Here is a 19,800-nt window from a genome sequence, read left to right as displayed (position 1 = left end):
CGACCGATACGCGCTCACTCTCACCCTTACGCGCTGCATACTAGCGAATCGGATCGAATGCAGGACGCTGGATATCTTCCTCTACTTCGTACTGTGGTCACCATGCAGTTGAGCGATCTGAGCGTTTTCGTCTGGCAGAACAAATTTATTTTCAATGGCCCAGATCCGGCCTGTTCTGGAGACGTTCATGTTTGATATAGCTATCATGTGTCGGCATCTTGGGAGGGTTGCCCCGCGTTGACATGTTCGTGTCCACAGGTCCATAAGATTGCCAAGGGTTCCGCAATCATCTTCTGGTAGCCACTGCAGCACTGCGGGGCCGCAGAGCGCAGCACCTGAAGTGACCGCTAAAGGCGACCCTGCACGCCAAAGTCTACATTGTCGTCCCCAATGCATCAATTGCACAGTGCAACAATGCCAGACAATAGTCGATTCTCGTCCACAAGGCAAACTTGGTTGAAAAAATCAATTCGACAGATATGAAGCCGGGCCTATTTGCCTTCGTGTCTCGCAACCAGGAACTTGAACAAATGTCTGATTAGCGGCGTCTACAGCCAAGATTGCAGATTACCTACCCTTGAGAGATCTTTCAACTGAGCTTGGGAATGCTACATCAGCGATGCTACGATGACAAGCGTGAACGATTCCATAGTGACAGCAGATCCCAACGACACTACGAATAGCGACAACGACAACTAGAAGTTTGATAAATACAATATAACGTGACATTGAAGATTTTGGAATTGGTATAAATTCGAATGCTCCAACACATGAATCGACCAGGTTAGCGTAATTTATAATCAAAAACTCGTAGCCTCGATCGCATTTTACTGTGTAACTATTGTTGAGAAGTCAGCTCAAGTCGTGCGAAACAAAAACTCAGCCAGGATGTCCGCCTAGTCATGTTCTTTCAGAGTTGTGTACATTATCTTTATACACGCACATAATCTGGTTGAAAAGCAACAATCGGGTTCATCCGTCATAGACAACGTAATCTCTCTAACAGAATCTGTCATCAATATCAGTTAAATGTAGTATATACGATGCTAAATATTGATAGCGGTTGGACGGGACCAGATTATAACACAATATTATGAAAGGTTACCGATGGCCCATTCTATCCCACCAACGACGATTTCCGGCTGAGTGATTTGCACAAAGTGGCCACTCTCAGTAGCAAAGACAAGCTCACTCCTTGTGGAGAGTTTTAAGAACTCCTTCATGATACCCTCATTCTTCGCATCGATCGTCTTGATCAGCTCTCTTACATAGCTCCTCTCCTCCTCGGTTCCGTTTTCAATTGCTACACCCGCGTTATACAAACCACTCCAATCTCTGCTTCGCGTACCCCCAATCACGTAGACTGGTTTGTTTCCGAGAAGCGGCTGCTTCTTACTCAGTTGCTTTTCCCGCAGTTTCTCGAAACTTGGCATGTAGTTCTCATCCTCTTTTTGGACAGCCAGCTTGTGTTTATCCTTTGTTTTCACAACCTTGAACGCATCCCACTCTGCCTGCGTAAACTTGTGATTTGTCTCCAAGCCCCAGCCAATGTAGGGGTCCACATTTGCGGCGATGACATTCCAGAGAATCGGATCATTTACGTTCATGACCAGTGGCGACGTCTCATGGTTGGCGTCCACGAGCACAAGACCGGCGATTTGGTCTGTGCCCTTGAGGGCAATGTACTCGTGTATGAGCACGCCGGCCCACGAGTGCCCGACCAGGATCAAAGGGTTCGGAATGGGGGCCTTTTCAATGAGAAGAGAGAGCTCCAAAGCCACATTTTCCGCCGAGGGGGCGAGCGGCGAGGCGTCTGAATTGCGAAACCCAGAGCGGTCGTAGGTGTAGTTTCGTACCGATGTACCGAGAAGGCGAACCACCGCTTGCCAGTTTAGAGCATCGCTAGCGACGCCTGATATAAATATCGCGACGGGATCATTTGGGCTGGTTGGAGCTGGGCCATGAGTGTAAAGCGCCAAAGAATGCGTGCCAATATTGACGAGCTCGCCGTTTGAGGGGAGCGCTGAGGAGGTCATACTAAGGTGATGGCTAATGAAGAGCTTTGCAATATTGCATGCAACGATAGGAGCGGAGGAGAAAATTTCAAAGAATCGTGCACCAGCCGAGCAATTATCCCAATAGTCCTGATCTGAAATGCACCGTCATTCAAGCGACAAACTGGTACATGTGGGTCACTTTAGCCAATGATGGGTTTTATGTGATGTTTTCCACTAGTAAACAAGACTGCGAATGCTCTCGTTGGTTCGAAAATTGCGTGATTGCTTACGAGGGGTGAGCGATTATGCAGTCAGATTTCTACATTGTGCGGCACAGCCTAGCGTTATGGCCGGGGCACTGAAACAAATACGCACACGGCCGTCTCCGTCATCAAACTGGGCCGTATCACCGGAGACATCTGCACAGGCGTAGCAGGTCCCGATGAGTTCTTGTGGGGGGGTCCGTGATGGTGCAGTCCGGTTCCGGGCCAACCTGGTCATTCCCGGGACTGCTTGGCTCTCCATACCCGGCATCCATCACGCGATGTGATCACGGGCCCATAGTCACTTATTGATTTTAAAGGGCAGTAAAGTCTGTGTCATTTTGGAGTATCAAAGCTCCACTTACCCCCCCCCCCCCCCCCCCCGTCCTTGTGAATGATATTTTCCCGTCCGTGATTGCCATATTCAGATGATAATAAAATACTGGCGATTCATCTTTTCTAGCCCCTTTGCCTGATAATTTGGCGAACTGATAGATATTTTGATAACCCAAATATTTTTCATTGGAGGACTTGCTGTGGCCACCACAGCTCCGATCAATGTTGTACCCGCCGCAGCATCCCAGATTCCCAATGGCCCCTAGGCGAACGACTCCGGGCTAAACGATCTGGTTGGCTTTCCTTGTGTGGCACGGCAAGGGTAAGCAGGGGTAAAGGCAGCAAGGAGCTGACTATGGGCAAGGGGATAGTCGGGTTAGCTGACGGTCAGGAGATATGTGTGTTCATGGGCAAGTTACATACCAGTACTAGTGAAACGCATGGTGACAATGGCAAGCTGCACTTGTATATATGACTATATGTGCGTTTGTGAAAACGGAAGGGCTCCGATGACAGAATATGAATTGAATTTGTAGTGATTGAATGGCGAGCACAAATATAATCACTATCTGTCTGGTGATTCAATACATCTTTATATTCAATAAGACAGTAAAGCACTTCCTACCTAACCAGTAACTCCGTCAAACCGGCTTATGTAGAGCATCTCTGAACTTCTTTGATGTTTTGGCTGTCATACCTTGAATACTTTGAAAAATGCAAGTATGTTGCTAGACTTCTTTGCAAAGCCCGAAAGCTATCATGACGGGTAAGGAAGTAAAGCCCCGACCACGATTTGCTATTACGGATACGTTACATGCCAGGGATTGAACTTCAAGCAGGTGTAACCCAAAAGGTAGGCGGGGATCCCAGCACGTGTATTCCCGCACCCACGTGCAGTCATTATCTTCTTTTTTCCTTGGTCGGAACATACATATTCAAGGTTGCAATCGGGAGCCAGGGGGTTGACTGGAGGCGTAAGGCGGACCAATTAATGGCGGGCGGGTCCATTGCAAGGGACAATCATCAAAACCTACCATGCTAAGCGAGTCGGACTATACACATTCAGTCATTCGGGATACCCGCATGCATTTCCCATATATATATATATATATATATATATATCGGCGTCACAATGTTATATGCATGCTCGGAATATCTAAGACTGGAAAACCAAGCGTACATACAAAAGTGCGATCATGCGATGATGCAATTCTGCAGCTAAGTATTCATTGGCAGGCACGCATGAAATGCAAAGGGTTTCGTAGAGGAAAGGAAAAAAAATGATGAACTCAGGATAGTTGAAAACAGAAATGTGCATAGATAAGGAGAAAATGTATAGAAATGTTCCGTTTCGTGTTGAACACAGACCTCAAGAGCTGACGAAACCATGGAATCGCAACACCTCCACACTGTCACATCGGGCTTGCTTTCCGCTGATTGGCTGGCTATACGCCGTGTCGTCCATGTCGACCCCGAATCAAACCCCGGAAACGCAAAATATCTCCGACTCATTGTTATTGGACGGGTTGTTGTATACGTAATGGGATGGAGCACCTGATAGTTCACTACTCTTCAAGCTACCTCTCATTGGTAGACCGTACGCTGGAGCTCTTGGCCCAAGTGTCCTCTGTCGCCTAAATCGCATGATTGAAATATCCTCGTTCCGACTATGGCCAAGCTCGCACTCATTCGCTCCACTGGATCAAAGCTGTTCGGACTTTGTTGAGTTATAAATACGAAACTGCTTCTACAATATTCATGTCGTGATATTACTCATCTGTTCAACCTTTAATTTTTTTTTTCCTTCGTTTGATTACTATTCCCGCGGCCTTCCCAAGCTCCAGATATTCGTGAGACATGTTGACCAAGACTTACTTACCTTCAGTAGTGGCGTCGCTGCCTGCAAGCCATATTCTTCAAAGCTCATCTCATGATTCGACTGCGTTGAGGAAGTGGAAGTACTAAATATATCTTTCCCAATGCAAAAGCTAGCATGCACACTGAGAGGAACGAAAGTCATTCCTGTACAAACAAGAATCTCGTCCCACTAGTAGCCGCACTTGACCAGATACAAAGTGGCACATCGTCAAGCCAGACCATAGGCTTGAGGCGAAACAATCAGGTGTCTGCGTCTGGGTGTGTGGCCGAGATCCCCTGGTGGTGTCACGGCTTGGAGTACAACATGCAGCTTGGTATAGTCCTCGTTCCAATAGCCTTCAGTCCAATTATATTGTTCCCCCAACTGAGATTCGGTTGCCCCTTCTTGTGTCTGCCCTGCCCCTTCTATTTCGACCAAGGCACAAAGGCCAAGGTAAATAGCCTTGTTGCTCCAAGAAGACGAAGGCCGCAGTATCCGCCGGCAGATATTCAATGCCCTAAGACGCACAGGATACGATGACATGTCTCGCGCGGCAATAAACAAACCCGGGAGGGTGACATCGTAGGATCCTTCGCCAATGAGTTCGGAATCCTCCAGGGTCAAGGTTGGACGATTTGCTTCAAATTCGTCCTCGATTAGTTGCATCATTTCCATGATTTCGTGCCCACCGACAGACAAATCTCGGTCTGCGGGCCCCCTTGGTGGGCTCTGGGTCACGGCTTTGCAGGCAATACCAACGTAGCGGAGCAGGAATGCCGAGTGGCCGGTAGGTTTCGGATCCGATAACAGTCGCCTCTGAGTCTCTTGTTCCCATGCGCTCATGATGGCAATCACCGTTTCGCGGGGCATGGTGAGATCTTGGGCAAATGATAAGGATGGTGAAACCATGACGGTCCCAACCCTGAACCACCCGGAAACAAATTCGGCTACACTCTTCTCGGGACCTACTATGGCAGCCATTTGCGGGGACAGGATGGACAGGTCATGAAGGTGTTTGCGGCACTGTGGATACATGGGGGAGAACATGCTATTATTGACCACATTGTTGCAAATGAAATGCTCGGCTTCTGCAACGCCCGTATCATCTACAGCGGCTGCTAGCAGGTCGCCGCTGGCGAGACTTCCCCGGGTGGGAGAATTGAGGAATTTGATCACGGATGCCGTCAGCTTGTCGATGGCATCAGTATTGTCCTGCAGCTGCTCAAATAGGACGAAAAGAACGCATGTAATTAGTACCAGCCAGGGCTGTCTGCTGGCATCATCTTGCATCAAGCTGCGCGTGCTGGCGATGGCTTGGCCGTAGTGCTTCACGGCACGGCGATAGTGTTCGTTCTCCAGACACCCCGATAGGCGATGTTGGTATAGGGGCACATTGGTAGACTTGGATTGTCGGAAGTAGGCCAGAGCACCTATGCCCACCACAGCGTGGAGAATATGCTCATTATGCTCACACTGCTGTAGCGCGGTTTGAGATAAGAATTGGACGAGGCCGGTATTGCCCAGACCGGGGAAAGATAGGCGATGTACGAGTTTACGGACAAAGTAGTCAAGATATGGGACTTCGGCAGATGAAAGCTTTGCAAAGACAGATCGCGAGGGCTCGTGGTACAGTTGTAGCTCTCTGGTTGGCATTGGCTGAATGTTGACTAGCTGCTTCGTCGTGTCTCTAAGCTGAGCCCGGCTCGGCCCGTAGACACAGACCAGGCGGCGACGGCGGCAGCCCTCGCATTGTGGCTTGGCTTCGTCGCATTTCCGTCTCCGGGTCTTGCACCCGACACAACCTGTTTGTGTCGCTGATCAGTCTCCAAGGAAAGATCTCAAGTGATTGGAGCCCCTCAAAGTAGGTAGGCAGTGCCAGCCAACGTACCTGCGCGGGTTTTTGGTGCGTATGCACGCTGACGAATTGGCAGTGGTTTAGTCATGGCGGGGCAATTGGTGGGTGATGGGACGGATATTCTTGTTTAATCCAGGCAGGTTACTTCTTGCGAAAGGTGCGATGAAAGCATATACTAAGCCCCCTGTGAGCGCTAGTGATACTGTGGATTCGAATTTTTGGTGGCTCATGGTAGAGTAAACAGACGCTATCTCGAACCAAAAACTCACTGTTGTCTGTCTGCAGTGCGCCTTTCCGTCTGGACAGTTCAGCAACCCCTCTCCTCTATTCGGAAAATTGGCACCGAGCCTCACACACTGGACTGTACTGCACAATAATTTGTGCTACGTTCCAACGAGACTTGGGAGAAAGGCCTTGGCAAGGATTTCTATTAGTAATGTGTCTCAACACCGGCGTTTGGAATATGTATCATGCATAACATGCGGGCTCTGCGTTGTGAAAAACAACAATCATTGTAAGGTGTTGTCAAGCAGCGCGGCTTTAGTCTGAGTGGCCGGCCGAATTTGGGGCTCGAATCCACAAAATTGTCGCCGTTTTAGGTGAATATCCCCAACTGCAGAGAGTTGCCTCGGCCCTCTGATCAATCAATGGTCATTAACATCATGGCACCTGGGCATGTAAGACCTCTGGGCCGACCCGTCAATGCACGGGTCCCTTTTAGACTAAAATTGAGCTGTCAAACATAGGATATGTAATGTATTGTACCCAGGTACGTATCGCATAGAAAATTGGTGTATTTGAGCCGGCCGAGTAAATTTCACTTCGACACCTACAAGGCCAGTCCACAGTAGTACCTTATCACTCACTACTACCATACGACCGGGCCCCCCACCCCGCAGACTCAGGCTCCGGACCCGGGACATCCAGGGTTGTTTAGGTCTGTGTGAATCTTGAGACGTAAATAGCTTCGTTATGCTAAAGCACATTAATGCAGACATGATGAGCTCGGCGATTCCACTGACCAATATGCTTTCGGGTTGTGCGTATGCAAAGTTGATCAGATTACGGGAGACTGTCAATCTGCAAGGGTTCACGTACATTCCATCTGGCTGCTTTGCTCCCGAGTCTGTGGACTTATCCCTTGTGCCGGCCATCCCTTATCGCTTTGTCGCTCGAGTCGTCTTTCGTTGTGGGGGGTGGGAATCCTGGGAGCTAGATTGATTGCATGATTGCCACGTGCCATGAACCACACCCCGTCCTAGAGGATTCACAGGCCAAAGCCAGGACTATTTAGGTAATGCGCCTTTTCAACTTCGATAATATCGCACATTTCCATGGATTTATACAGATTCGGTATCGGGATCGCTCCTCTGTTGCAAACTCTCCGCACTAATGAGTAGGGGAGCATCACGTTTTGGTGGGATGGCACACGTTCAGATATGGCATGCTCACCTAAGAGCTGCCGTTGGAGGACTGTGGGCATGCAGGTAAACATGTTGTGCTGACAGGACAACGCCCTTTAAATAGTAAGTGTGCCGCAATTGATGGATTCGTTATCCGTCATGTATCTCAATCACACTCTTCACCGGACTTTAATCTTTTCAGGTCAACCAGAAGCGGATCCAGATTTCCAGGCGTGCCAAAATCACGATAACGTTTCCACTCAATACTAGTCATGTATCTCACATCATATAGTTCCTTTAAAGCGAGGCCGTGTAAGACTGCAGAGAATGACAATAAAACTATTCCCGTGATTTCTAGACTTTGAAAAGGGTCGAGAACAAGTTACGAGGCAATGTTGTCAGCGTAGGCGTGCACCGACTTCTTTACATGCGTGATTTCGGTCTCGCAAAAGGATTTACGGCGTAAGCTGATGTGGTAGGCATCAGGCAAATGGTATCGCGTGTCCGCCTGTCATATCATGGCTCACTTTTATCAATGGGAGGACTACGCAGTCTTTCCAAGGTACCTTCCGAGTGTATCGAACTACTTGTATAAGTAGCCCAGAGACGCCGAATATAGTCATTATGCTGATATCGGAGCGAGAAGTACAATTTTGCCTCCAGAAGCGCCAGCCATGGCGGTCTCAAATGTCCTATCTAGCTTCATGGGCCACTGTATCTTTTCGTACTGCATCTTTGTCTTTGTCGTTATCCTCCAGGTGCACATATGGGCGCGAGTGATTCGAGTACAAAGGTCCTCACTATCCCGGATTCCCGGTCCACGATTCGCCAAATGGTCGCGTCTCTGGATTGCCAAAGCCATCTCGACCGGCCGAAGTCACGAGATCTGGACCGAGACGAACAACAGATACGGGCGCATGGCTCGTATAGGCCCGAACCATGTCGTGACTGATGACCCATCCATCACGCGGCGTGTCCTGGCCGCACGGAGCGGGTATAGTCGCAGCTCGGCCTTTGACTCGCTAAGAATGGATCCTGAGATTTCGAATATTGTCAGTGAGAAGGATGGGAAGAAACACTCCTCGACAAGAGCCAAATTGGCGCCTAGTGTACGTTTCATTTCCCTTTTTCCTTCCAGATTTCGATAGATTTGTTTTTGCGAACACTGACCTGAACATCTCAAGTTTGCCGGTCGTTCACTGGCGACAATTGAGCCCATGATGGACGAGCAAGTTCTTGTATGGATCGATTCCCTCCGCCGTTCCTCCTCCCAGGTAATCGACATTGGTCAAAAGATCCAATTCCTCACCGTGGATATTATTACACGCGTTTGCCTCGGCGATGCCGTCGGCTGCGTTCGAAATGATCAAGACATGTTTGGACTTCTCGAAACTATCGAAATAGGGAATCAGGTTGCACAATATTTCTCTGTGTTCACCGAACTCTGCACGTTGCTATTTTCTCTGTCGCGAATCCCATTCCTGAAGAGGGCCATATTCCCCAAAGTGACCGACTCTCACGGTGTCGGGCGGGTAATGGGCCTTGTCCACAAAGTTGCCGCAGGCCGGTCAGAGGACAAGAGAGACGACCTGGTGAGCGCGCTCATCGGCCGCGGCATGCCGACTGAGCAGATCGACTCCGAGGTCATTGTCACGCTGGCAGGCGGATCCGACACGACGTCGACAAGTGTACAGAGCACGCTGCTCTGCATTGCCAGTAACCCCCAGGTCTACGCCGCCCTGCGATCGGAAATCCGCACCGCGCTCCAAGAAGGAAAGATATCGACACCGATCCGGGACGCCGAGGCAAAGCAGCTGGTCTATCTACAGGCCGTCGTCCTGGAGGGCCTGCGCAAACACCCTCCCCTGTCCCAGCTGCGCGAGCGCGTTGTTCCCGCCGGTGGAGACACGTTGGGTGGCTTTCATCTCCCCGCCGGCACGTTCGTCGGCTTCAACGGATGGGGCACGCAGCTGAATACTGAAGTTTATGGTGATGACGCTAAGCTCTTCAGGCCCGAGAGGTGGATTGCCGCGGATGAGGACAGGTTGAGAGAGATGCATGCATGCCATTCATTGATCTTTGGACATGGTGCGACAAAGTGTCTCGGGATGGGCATGGCCATGATGGAGATACCAAAGGTGATTTTTGAGTTGTTGCGCAATTTTGACGTTACCATTGCGAACCCGCATAAGCCGTGGACAAGCCATTGCTATGGTATCTTCCACCAGAAAGGGTTCTGCGTCGTGTTGAAGCCAGTTGGCGAGCGGGACGAGCCACCACCAGCTTATGATGGCAAACTGCTTGACTAGGCATTGGTGAATAAAGCGAATGCATTGGAGCAGATAAATTTCCAATATTTTCCCTTGTTTAAACATTCAAGCTTCCTGTGGTTCGCCCCCTATCTTCAAGTGCCCATAGATGATAACTTGCTTCGTCGGTCCATTTTCTACTCCAAGTAAGGTAAGTTAGCTAGGCCGCATATGCAAGCAATTTGGCATGCAGCGAGCCGCCATCTTGTACCGTGATCTTGTACATATCGAGGTCGCCGAAGTAATTTTTTTTTCCCGGGCTTTGTGGGATCAAACTCAGCCCTGCCGCAATATTGGCAACCCGAAAAATTTTCGACTTCTTTCTCATAATGAGTGTCGTTCGTGGGAAGTAAGAAACCATGTGCCGTTTTTCGCTGTGACAATGGTCATGTCTTCGTATGCAGAGAAATTCGATTTCCTGAATGCATCCATCCGCACCACCTTTGGATTTGATACGACAGGATCTTGTATGGTGACATACCACGACCTACCAACCATGAATAGCGGTGCTAGGTGGGTCGCACCTCTTTCCTAGAAACGTTGCCGGGTGCTCCACGAGACTGCATACAACGTTGGTTACAACATCAATCTCAAGATTCAAATCGACCGTGTAGAAAATTCAGTTCCTGTTGATGTTAGGTAGATGTGTACGGAATACAACAAGTAGCAATTTGGTGTCTGGCTGTGCTGTTAGGGGGTCGGGGCGACCAGTAGCCGCGCCGCCTGGAAGCTTGAATGGACGCTAGAATTCTTCGGGATCCCCATCGTCCGGGGGCGCATGCTTGCAAGCACGAAACTAAAGACTAGGAACTCATACGATAGCTTCACTTTCGACATGACTCTGGAGACGGAGCCTCCGTTCTCGTTTCATAATCATGCTTTCCTTTGCAGTTTTCTCTGGTTATTGTAGTAAATGGCGGAGGGAGCAACAGGCTGTGCATCATCGTTCTCCTTCTTCAATTTATAACCTGCGACGTAGTAGTCGTAAATGTAACCTGACCGGGCGCTTTGGGCGGTGCAACTAGGCACGGATACGTCGTCCGCGGGAGCTTCATGTTTTCTATTTCACCAGCGATGTAACTATGAGGTGTATGGATAGTTATAGAATTGATTGCCTCTATTAGGCGACTACAAGAATCGAGAATCGCTTCAGTCATGATAGAAGCAAAAACAATCATCATCATCACTATACCTTTGAAAAAAATCCAGCCTTACAACCGTGACTTACATCATGGCATCGATTAATCATGTTGTTTCCTCTCAAGAAGACGAGGTCATTACGAGTGAAGTCTCCTATCTCAAGATTGATCCCAAGCACAGATATGAGAAACCATATCGCGTCAACTATAATACTGGGGGCCTCTTCCCTTGGACAAACACCTCCCATGACACACAGCCCATCTTCATCAAAAACTTCAGAACTATTCAGACCCCTGGCAGCCTTGAAAAATTCGGCTTCAGTGTGAAAACACTTCAGTCTCAACTAAGTCGTCGCGATTTTGAGGATTCGGTAAAAGTTGAGGAGTGGTTCTATCCCGAAGTCAAGAAATTGCTTAACAATACATTTCCCGAAGCCGCAAAGATCGAAATATTAGAGCATGGGGTACGATTGCAAATGTTACCCCTTCTTTTCCCTAATGCGCACCACAATGCTTGGCCACTGCTAATATGACTCTTTCTTTATTAGATTCGTAGGCGTGACCATAAAGCCCGTAACGCGACTGGCGGTCTGGCACCCGCAAATATTGTCCATATCGGTATGCACAGCGTCTTTCTTTGTGGGGGATATTTAACCTAACATGGTAGCAGATTATACAGAGAACTCAGCATTCGATTTCAGTCACAGAATCTTTAAAGCATCGGCGGAACAATATCCACGACTCCTCATGGTCAAGTAAGAATAATCCTGTCTACAGTGTATATACCTTTAATGTCTAATCCGTCTCAGTTTATGGAAATCTATTCAAGGCCCAGGCAATGACTGGCCGCTTGCCTTTTGCGACAGACGCACTGTGGATTATGACATGGATATTGTGGGCGAAGATTTAGTATTTAAATCTGGGTTTACAGAGCACGCAAGACTCTATCACAATCCTCGCCATGAATGGTATTACTTCCAAGACTTGCAAGATGATGAGGTGATTTTGTTTCACCAATTCGATTCAGAGCTTGAAGGCGGTGGAGGTAAGTCTTATTCAAGGTCGCCTTTACAAATATCGGCCGCTAATGAATAAACAAGGGACACCACACGCAAGCTTCTTCAACCCTTTGACTAGCAAGGCGGCGGCACCAAGAATAAGCATTGAACTTAGAGCACTGATATATTTTGAGTAATTCTCTCGTCGTTGGCGGCATGGCACAGTTTGCAATTATACTACACAGTAGTTTATTAGCCAATAATCTAACGAGCAAATAACTCAACCACGGTAATTCATAAATATCAAGGTGATTAGCAAATCAATTGAATCATTGTTTCGTATAATACCGTGGCGAACACCAGTCAAGAATACTAGATGCCCAATAAATCATAATACATAACAGACGCAGGAATGAACCTCACCATATACTTGAAAAATATTACGTAGGTATTATGATTGATCGTTGGATCAAATTGCCGGACTACACAATTGTTGTAAATTGACACTCCATGTGTGTGTAAGAAGGGGTTTCTGTAGCAAATGAACTATGGTGGCTGTGAACGCCCGATGGTTGATATATTGATGTGGTATTATATCAAACAGTCAAAGTACCATTGTAACCCAATTTTTTCGTTGCCTTTTGTTAAAGAGCATGTTCAAATGTTTACTCAGTCACAACTTAGAATCATCAAACACGTGAGAAAGCAGAGCACATTCATGGAGTGGCAAATTTCAAAGGCCACCCAGTAGACGGGTCCTCTTTTGTGTATTGATAAACGATGGTACTTGAGCGAAACACTCTTCAAAATTGGTCAATCCAGGGCGCGAGCTTTTCCTACAAATCTCCAACACGGATGCCATCTTGCAACTCCAAGAACTATTGTAAGGCGCTTCAATATCTCTCATCCATCATCTCCCCAGATCCCCTGCATAATCCTGCCTATGAGTTGTTCATATCAATTGGCACCTTCTTTATCTCCGTCATATCCATCCTCGCTGCCCTCGACCATGTTGTTCACGAGAGCCTGCTCACGGTGATCTTCTGGATTGGCTCCACCAGCCATACCTGCACAGTGAATTTCTGATCTGCCTCCACCATCTGGCATACCATCGGTAGCAACATCTTGTAGGTCCTGAAGATGAATGTCTCCATCTGATGCTACTGGAGGCCAGTGTCGTTTCCATGCCTGAGTCTTGGCTTGAATAGGGTTGTTTGCTGGCATCTTGTGAGATTAATGTTCGTGTTCTTTTGGTGTGACCGATAAATTGAGAGGTGAAATTCAACGACAATTGATTTTTAATAATAATAAGAAGAAAGCATAAAGAAATTCCAGTCAATCTGTGATAATCAAATAAACGGTGCTTATATATATAGTTGCTTTACCCATATGTCCAAATAAAATGTGACGATTTCATTATAGTGAGGAACCATTAACGTGTAAATATAGATTTTGTGTGGCTGAGATATATGGTTTCCCATGAATTTACTTAAGGCATAAAATGCCGATCCCTCCATCAATGAAAGTTTTTCCGTGCGTTATACCGGTATGGGAGGCTATTTAGTAGTACTTCCGTCCAAATAATGGCTTGCTTGGTACTTACATTCATTGGTAGGGCTAAGCAATTGTTAGAACTGCCTAATTTACGTTGCTTCCTGGGCTTTACTAGACTAACAAAGAGTCCACACTACTTGAATGAATAGTCTAGCGTCAAAGAGGGGGCTTTTTGGCGATTGGAGTTTCACGAGATTTCATGTGATCCATCAAGGATATCCAGTGCTACATTTTCTTGCAGCTCAAATATTCAGCTCATCAACTGCCAAAAATCGCATGATTTCAAAAGGTTCAACGGTATTCGGTAAGTGATTCCTTTCTCAGTAATGGTAGAACGTTCACACCACAACGAAGGCAGGGCACAAGTACAAAGTTTGAAGACGAGGAAGTCCGCACTTCCGGAGCTACGTCCCAAAGCCAGTGAACAGCTACAAGACAGACATGGTTGAAGTTGCTGCAAATGATTGGAAGGCTGGATTCGTTGATTGGCCGCATAAACTTTCGTGATGCACTGCCCCTCGACGATTCAGCAATCTAGGCCTTTGGAAAAAGGACGGGAAAAGATCATGCTTTTCACCGCTCGAACGAGGGCTATCTAACCAAGGCTATAGCACATAGCACATGCTTTCGGTTGAAATATGACAGAACAGACGCGACTGACGGCTACAAGCCGGTAAACTTTGTTCCCGATGCTTCATGCTGAAGTCAAATTCAGCTGCAACCAGTGATTGTGTTTGTGGCGTGTTGGTAGTTCTGTTGCCTTGCGATGAATATGCGCCTAGCCTAATCTTAAAAACGGAGCTTCCGCTTTTGGCAAAGGGAACAATTTAAAAGCTGACTAAATGTGCATATTATCTATTCGAGCTGTGAACAGTCCGTGTTATAATATTCAGGCCGGGACTGAACTTTGCGTCCATTATTCTGTACCGAGTAATATGCTGCGAGGCAATCCATTTCTGTCAGGTTCTATAAGCGCCTTGTTACATCAAAACATCTCCGCTCCAAGCTTTGTGTCCTGACTCGGCTCAACGGAAAGCTGCGTTTTCTTGAACTTTCGAGCCGGAATGTTTTCCCCAAATAATTCATCCAATTGTGCAAACGATCTTCCCAATGTCTCGGGCACATCCCACCATGTGACTGCAAAGGCTATTGTAGATAATCCGGCAAAAAAGAATCCGATTTTGCCTCCCCAGTTGGCCTGATCACTGTTGTAGAGGTAAGGGGCAAAGAAATTGAAAGCCCAAGCACCAATGCATTGAGCCGTGAGGCCAATGCCTTGGCTCTTTGAACGAAGTCGAACCGTTGAGATCTCAGCGCTGATGACGGGAATCGCGCTAGCCACACCAAGACTATTGAAGAATCCGAAAAGAAGAAGTGCAACACCGACGTACCTGTTGTCTTGTCAGGGGATGATTGGATTGTGAAGGGAATAGTTTAGACTCACCATTTTGCCGCAGAAGATGAGAAGCACCCGGCGATACCCATTGACACCCAAGCCAAAAAGTCAAGGCCGATGCTGATCAGTGTCATGGTACGTCGACCGAATTTGGAGACCGTCCACCATGAAGCCATATTTGCCACAATGCTGGAGGCTATGCCGATTAGGTTGACCATAAGAGCATTGGTGCTGCTCATACCAGCCACGGTCAAGAAATAGGCGCCATTCGTCACAATGGCAATGCCTACAAATTGCTGGATAAGATTGAGGATGATGATAATACGGGTTCGGCGAAGGTTTGTGCCTTGGAAACACTCCTTGTACGTCGGATTCTCTGAACCGTGAGCCTCGGTTGCTCTCTCGTTTATCAACGTTGCTTGCATGCCTTGAAGTACTTGTTCGCTGTTCTTTTCGCCTAGTCTTTTAATCACTTGATGAGCCTCGTCGTACCGTTCTTGTAGCAACAACCAGACGGGACTTTCGGGAAGTATGAAGACCAAAATGACAGCAAAAGCAGCAAATGCCCATTGTGTTGCAAAGGGTACTTGATAGGCGCTCGATGTTTGATTTTGCGTTTGCGTGAATACCGCGACAGTTGCGAATAAATGACCAACAGACTTTCGATAATGGTTAGCTTCTCAAAGCTGAAAATACCTCCAAGTTATAAACTTACGATATTGAAGGCATAAAATCCAAGAACAATGGCTCGAACACCTATCGGTGCGATTTCTGAAATATAGGTCTGGCATGTCGAGAGCAGTATGCCACATGCAATTCCAATGATAATCTTTGCAAGGAGGAACATGATACGCCGATGGTCAGTGTCGCTCGGAAAGGCCGAGCTATAGGATATGGCAGTCCCAGCAGCACCAAGCAAGCCGCCTAGGAGGAAAGATGGCCGACGTCCGAAGCGATCTTGAAACCAACCAGCAATGACTGAGCCACCACTCACACCAAGCTGGACTAAACCAGCCCAAAGACCCACCCACAAGGCAGGAAGCGTGTATTTCCCGGCAGCGTTCGGTTGTCCATAGTCATGTCTGGGTTATGTGCAAGGCTATTGTCAACTCGGCTCATGGTACTTTTTTCATGAACAGGGTACGTGGCATATCACTCACTGAAAAGTAGGTAATGCAGTGACTGCACCAATAATGACGAGATTATACCCAAACATCAAGGGGCCAATGTTGGCAAGCATGGAAAACAAGATGACTTGCCAGGTACAACGCCTTTTAGCCACTGCTGGCTGCATGGTTTCAACATGCTGCGAGTCAGATTTTGTGTCCATTTTCGTCTTGCTTAGAATATAGGACGGTAGAAAGAGACTACACATTATGTATCACGCAGCTGAGTTATATCTTTGGGACCTCTTTAAAGGTCTATCCAGGGTACTTACTTCCGCTCCACAGTTCCGGAATCTTGGCCTTTTGGCTGCTTGCCGACCAGGTATCTTCCCCATATCCTCCACCTAACCCGGCGCCCCCCTTTCCCCGCGTTTCCCCAGCCTCTGTATCTTACCCCCATCTTGCCGCATCTCCAATACCAAGACATCGGACCCAGCTCGCCTACCTGTACATTAGGTATGGACTCGGTAACCCTGCCAGATCGATCTGACTGTGACACTGCATAAGGGATGACACTCCATCCTTTTCGCCCGCCACGTTGTGATCTGTCGCTTTCTCATGGACGACTGTGCTTCAATCATGAAGATATTTTACAAATTTGCTAGCTGGACTTGAGTTTGAGCAGAAATCAGCTGTTGAATCCGTCAGAGCTTGGATGTTGTCAATATTCACTGTCTTTGAACTTTCCACCTTGACATACAGTAAACATTTATCTTGCTGCAATTTGACGCAAATGACCAAATGCTTTATTATTCGTGTGATACCGACTCCTGTCGGTCTACTCCGGCTGCGTTTAAACACCCATACCTGTCTCGTTTGTAAGTGTTGCCTTGCGAGCGGCAATCCCGTCTTCCTTCCAACGCCTTCGCAGGACCTGCGCCGCAGCCTTTGGTCTTCTCTCACGAGTAAAGATGCCCTTTTTATTTCCATCAACTCGAGTCATGCTGGAAGTGCAGTGGAAATCTGCAAAATTCCAGACGTGCTCGCCCACAATGTTGTCAACCCTATCAAAGACACGATGGTACATGGCAAGAAATCTAGACTGGTAATCCTCGCTCCAGGCAACATCCAGAACCGAATGCAGCCCTGCGTGTGCATCGGCTCCGTATTCCGCGATGATAATGGGTTTATCATGAGCCTCTTGCCAACCGCGTAGTTCCTTTTCAAGGATCTGCTCCGCAGCGTCCAGATCGCCCATCTGACTATACCAGCCATAGTATCGATTCAGGCATAGTACATCGAACAAATCCGTGACGACCTCCTTATCAACTTTTGAAAATGCCATGTTAGTAAAGCAGACTGGACGTGTAGGGTCGAGCTCCCTCGTCAGCTTCACTAGCGGCTCCATGTACTCTCGCGCACCAGCTTCCGCAGAGGCAATCTCGTTGGCAATGCACCACATGACAACCGATGGATGGTTCTTGTCCCGGGAAACCAACTCGCGTATGGCTTGAAGATGCGTGTGTTGAGTCTTTTCATTTGCTGACTCGGCAGAAAAGGTGGGCGGTGCTTTAAACCCAAACACACCTGCGATTATACCCAGGTTGATGCCGACGGCTGCCGTCTCATCGATCACCACAATGCCATGTCTATCAGCAAACTCATAGACTTCCTCTGCATATGGATAGTGCGCAGTGCGAAAGGAATTGGCCCCAATCCAGTCCATCAAATGGAAATCATGAATCATGGTCGCATTGTCATGACCTTTGCCGCGAATCAAGGAATCCTCATGTTTGCCGAAACCTGTAAAGTAGAAAGGGTTTCCGTTGATGAGAAATCGATTACCAACCACCTCTACTGTCCGAATCCCGATAGGTAGCTCGTACGAGTCTATGACTGTATTCGGGTCGCTTGATGAGATCAATTCAGCGCGTAGCTGATAGAGGTAGGCACCACCAGGCTGCCAGAGACGCACATTGCCAATGACAGCTCGAGACTTTTGTCCCCGTCCATCGTATACGCATTGTTCATTTTCGTCTATGAGGCGCACTCGGACATCCGCCCCTTCAAGAGGATGGCTCGTTTCGATGACATAGTCAACAAGGCCAGTATTTTCTTGAAAATTGGTAGTGATAAAAATGTCTTGTATCGAGATTTGTGGTTTCGAGTAGAGGTAAACCGACCGTGCGAGGCCGGCATAATTGAAAAAGTCATGATAATAAGTCTGCTTGCGGTCACCATTTGCCATGACCTCGATTTTCCCTGGCGGAATCGATTCCCATGTCAGTTCATTACTGACGGCAACTGTGAGACGGAATCTTTGGCCAGGCTTGACTATATCTGTGATGTCGCATTCGAATGGCGTGTAGCCGCCACTGTGTGCCAGAACAAAGTGCTCATTGACGTAGACACGGGCCACGTGAGTAGCAGCATCAAATCGTAGGCAATAACGCTCAAGGCTCCATGTGTGAGGAACAATGGCATCTCTCTGATAGACTACCCACCCAACGTGGTCTCGAATCTTTGCGTCGACGAAAATGTCATTGTAACTCGAAGGGACTGGAACTTGTAGCTGTGATGAGATTGTCTGAGTCCACAGCTTATCATCTTCCAAGTCAGGCTCCTTGTGAACAGCAAAGTTCCATATTCCATCTAGCGGGCATATTTGCCTTGTAGAGGATACTTGAGGCTTAAGCATTGTCGTCGTCTCGAAATATCGAGGTGTGAAAGTCTCCTCCAATTGATAAAAGTCTGTCTCGGATGTCTGAATGTATTGTGTCAATTTCGTCCCTTCACATTTCATCCTTCAAGAAAACCGAGGACATGAATAAAAACAAAACTCTAGTTTACCCTGCCGGATCCTTCCGTACATAGGGTTTCCTAGTTCAATGAGGGGTCCCGGAATTCCCGGAGGGGGAGGGGCATACGATCTCATTGGGAATAAGAGGGGCCGGTGAGTAGGTCAGAACGGCGACAGAACATTCAAACGGCAGAGTGACCGGCAAAGAGTGTAAATATGCAGGGGCCAAGACTAAATCAATTGGCACCGTGTTTGTGGATCCAATTCCGCTCGGCGCAGGACGGGCTGGCTTTGCCCTAGAAGGATCGCTACATGGCAATACTGCAGCCCAAGGATTATTTTTCTATTTAACCTCGGTCAGGACTATATCACAAAAAGGCTTGCCCTATTGCTTGAATCTTTTATCGTGGGGTGTGGTGAGGCCAAATTCACTGTATTGGCCTGAACTGGATACGAAGGCGTCCAGAACAGTATTTCGTGATCTAAAGCGTGTAGAGGCACAATATTTGGGCAATCAGATTCTGCCACATGGCAGTAATGATTAATAAACCGCCGGGCTCGATAACTCATTGGCACGTATCAACACGGCTGCCGAGCTTGGCAGGATGGAAGTAGCATTGATCTAATAGAGCCCACCGTAGATTATATTTGTCGCAGCCCAAGTCAAACAAGAATAAGCAATACTCTTGCCTCTTTTTTCTAACCGAGCTTCAAGGATTTTGTCTTCGAGGGATCAAAAATAGAGTGAGAAAAGGAGGGAAAGAAAGATAACATTGACTGCCCCTG

The 19,800-nt window shown here is 47.8% G+C and overlaps 7 protein-coding genes across 7 annotated transcripts; 2 read left to right on the top strand and 5 right to left on the bottom strand.

Annotated features, from left to right (window-relative positions):
• Positions 1–1,091: 1,091 nt before the first annotated feature.
• PFICI_13451 (uncharacterized protein) lies at positions 1,092–2,036 on the bottom strand (the record flags this gene model as incomplete). Its single annotated transcript, XM_007842032.1, has 1 exon — positions 1,092–2,036. The coding sequence occupies one exon, from the start codon at positions 2,034–2,036 to the stop codon at positions 1,092–1,094; it is 945 nt and encodes a 314-aa protein (XP_007840223.1).
• Positions 2,037–4,682: 2,646 nt separating this feature from the next.
• PFICI_13450 (uncharacterized protein) lies at positions 4,683–6,397 on the bottom strand (the record flags this gene model as incomplete). The annotated part of the gene is made up of 2 exons (XM_007842031.1): positions 4,683–6,256; positions 6,343–6,397. The coding sequence occupies 2 exons, from the start codon at positions 6,395–6,397 to the stop codon at positions 4,683–4,685; spliced, it is 1,629 nt and encodes a 542-aa protein (XP_007840222.1).
• A 1,989-nt stretch (positions 6,398–8,386) lies between these two features.
• Positions 8,387–10,021, top strand: PFICI_13449 (uncharacterized protein; the record flags this gene model as incomplete). The annotated part of the gene is made up of 2 exons (XM_007842030.1): positions 8,387–8,821; positions 8,897–10,021. The coding sequence occupies 2 exons, from the start codon at positions 8,387–8,389 to the stop codon at positions 10,019–10,021; spliced, it is 1,560 nt and encodes a 519-aa protein (XP_007840221.1).
• A 1,231-nt stretch (positions 10,022–11,252) lies between these two features.
• PFICI_13448 (uncharacterized protein) lies at positions 11,253–12,355 on the top strand (the record flags this gene model as incomplete). Its single annotated transcript, XM_007842029.1, has 5 exons — positions 11,253–11,624; positions 11,709–11,778; positions 11,831–11,915; positions 11,970–12,205; positions 12,261–12,355. 5 exons carry the CDS (start codon positions 11,253–11,255, stop codon positions 12,353–12,355), a joined length of 858 nt encoding a protein of 285 aa, XP_007840220.1.
• A 760-nt stretch (positions 12,356–13,115) lies between these two features.
• PFICI_13447 (uncharacterized protein) lies at positions 13,116–13,382 on the bottom strand (the record flags this gene model as incomplete). Its single annotated transcript, XM_007842028.1, has 1 exon — positions 13,116–13,382. The coding sequence occupies one exon, from the start codon at positions 13,380–13,382 to the stop codon at positions 13,116–13,118; it is 267 nt and encodes an 88-aa protein (XP_007840219.1).
• Positions 13,383–14,697: 1,315 nt separating this feature from the next.
• PFICI_13446 (uncharacterized protein) lies at positions 14,698–16,438 on the bottom strand (the record flags this gene model as incomplete). Its single annotated transcript, XM_007842027.1, has 4 exons — positions 14,698–15,103; positions 15,157–15,767; positions 15,824–16,190; positions 16,269–16,438. The coding sequence occupies 4 exons, from the start codon at positions 16,436–16,438 to the stop codon at positions 14,698–14,700; spliced, it is 1,554 nt and encodes a 517-aa protein (XP_007840218.1).
• Positions 16,439–17,067: 629 nt separating this feature from the next.
• PFICI_13445 (uncharacterized protein) lies at positions 17,068–18,912 on the bottom strand (the record flags this gene model as incomplete). Its single annotated transcript, XM_007842026.1, has 1 exon — positions 17,068–18,912. The coding sequence occupies one exon, from the start codon at positions 18,910–18,912 to the stop codon at positions 17,068–17,070; it is 1,845 nt and encodes a 614-aa protein (XP_007840217.1).
• Between the last annotated feature and the right edge of the window lie 888 nt (positions 18,913–19,800).

The sequence above is a fragment of the Pestalotiopsis fici genome (assembly GCF_000516985.1).
Source record: "Pestalotiopsis fici W106-1 unplaced genomic scaffold PFICI_Scf_11, whole genome shotgun sequence".
Classification (NCBI taxonomy): Eukaryota; Fungi; Ascomycota; class Sordariomycetes; order Amphisphaeriales; family Sporocadaceae; genus Pestalotiopsis; species Pestalotiopsis fici.
This window is presented reverse-complemented; position numbering and strand designations above follow the sequence as displayed.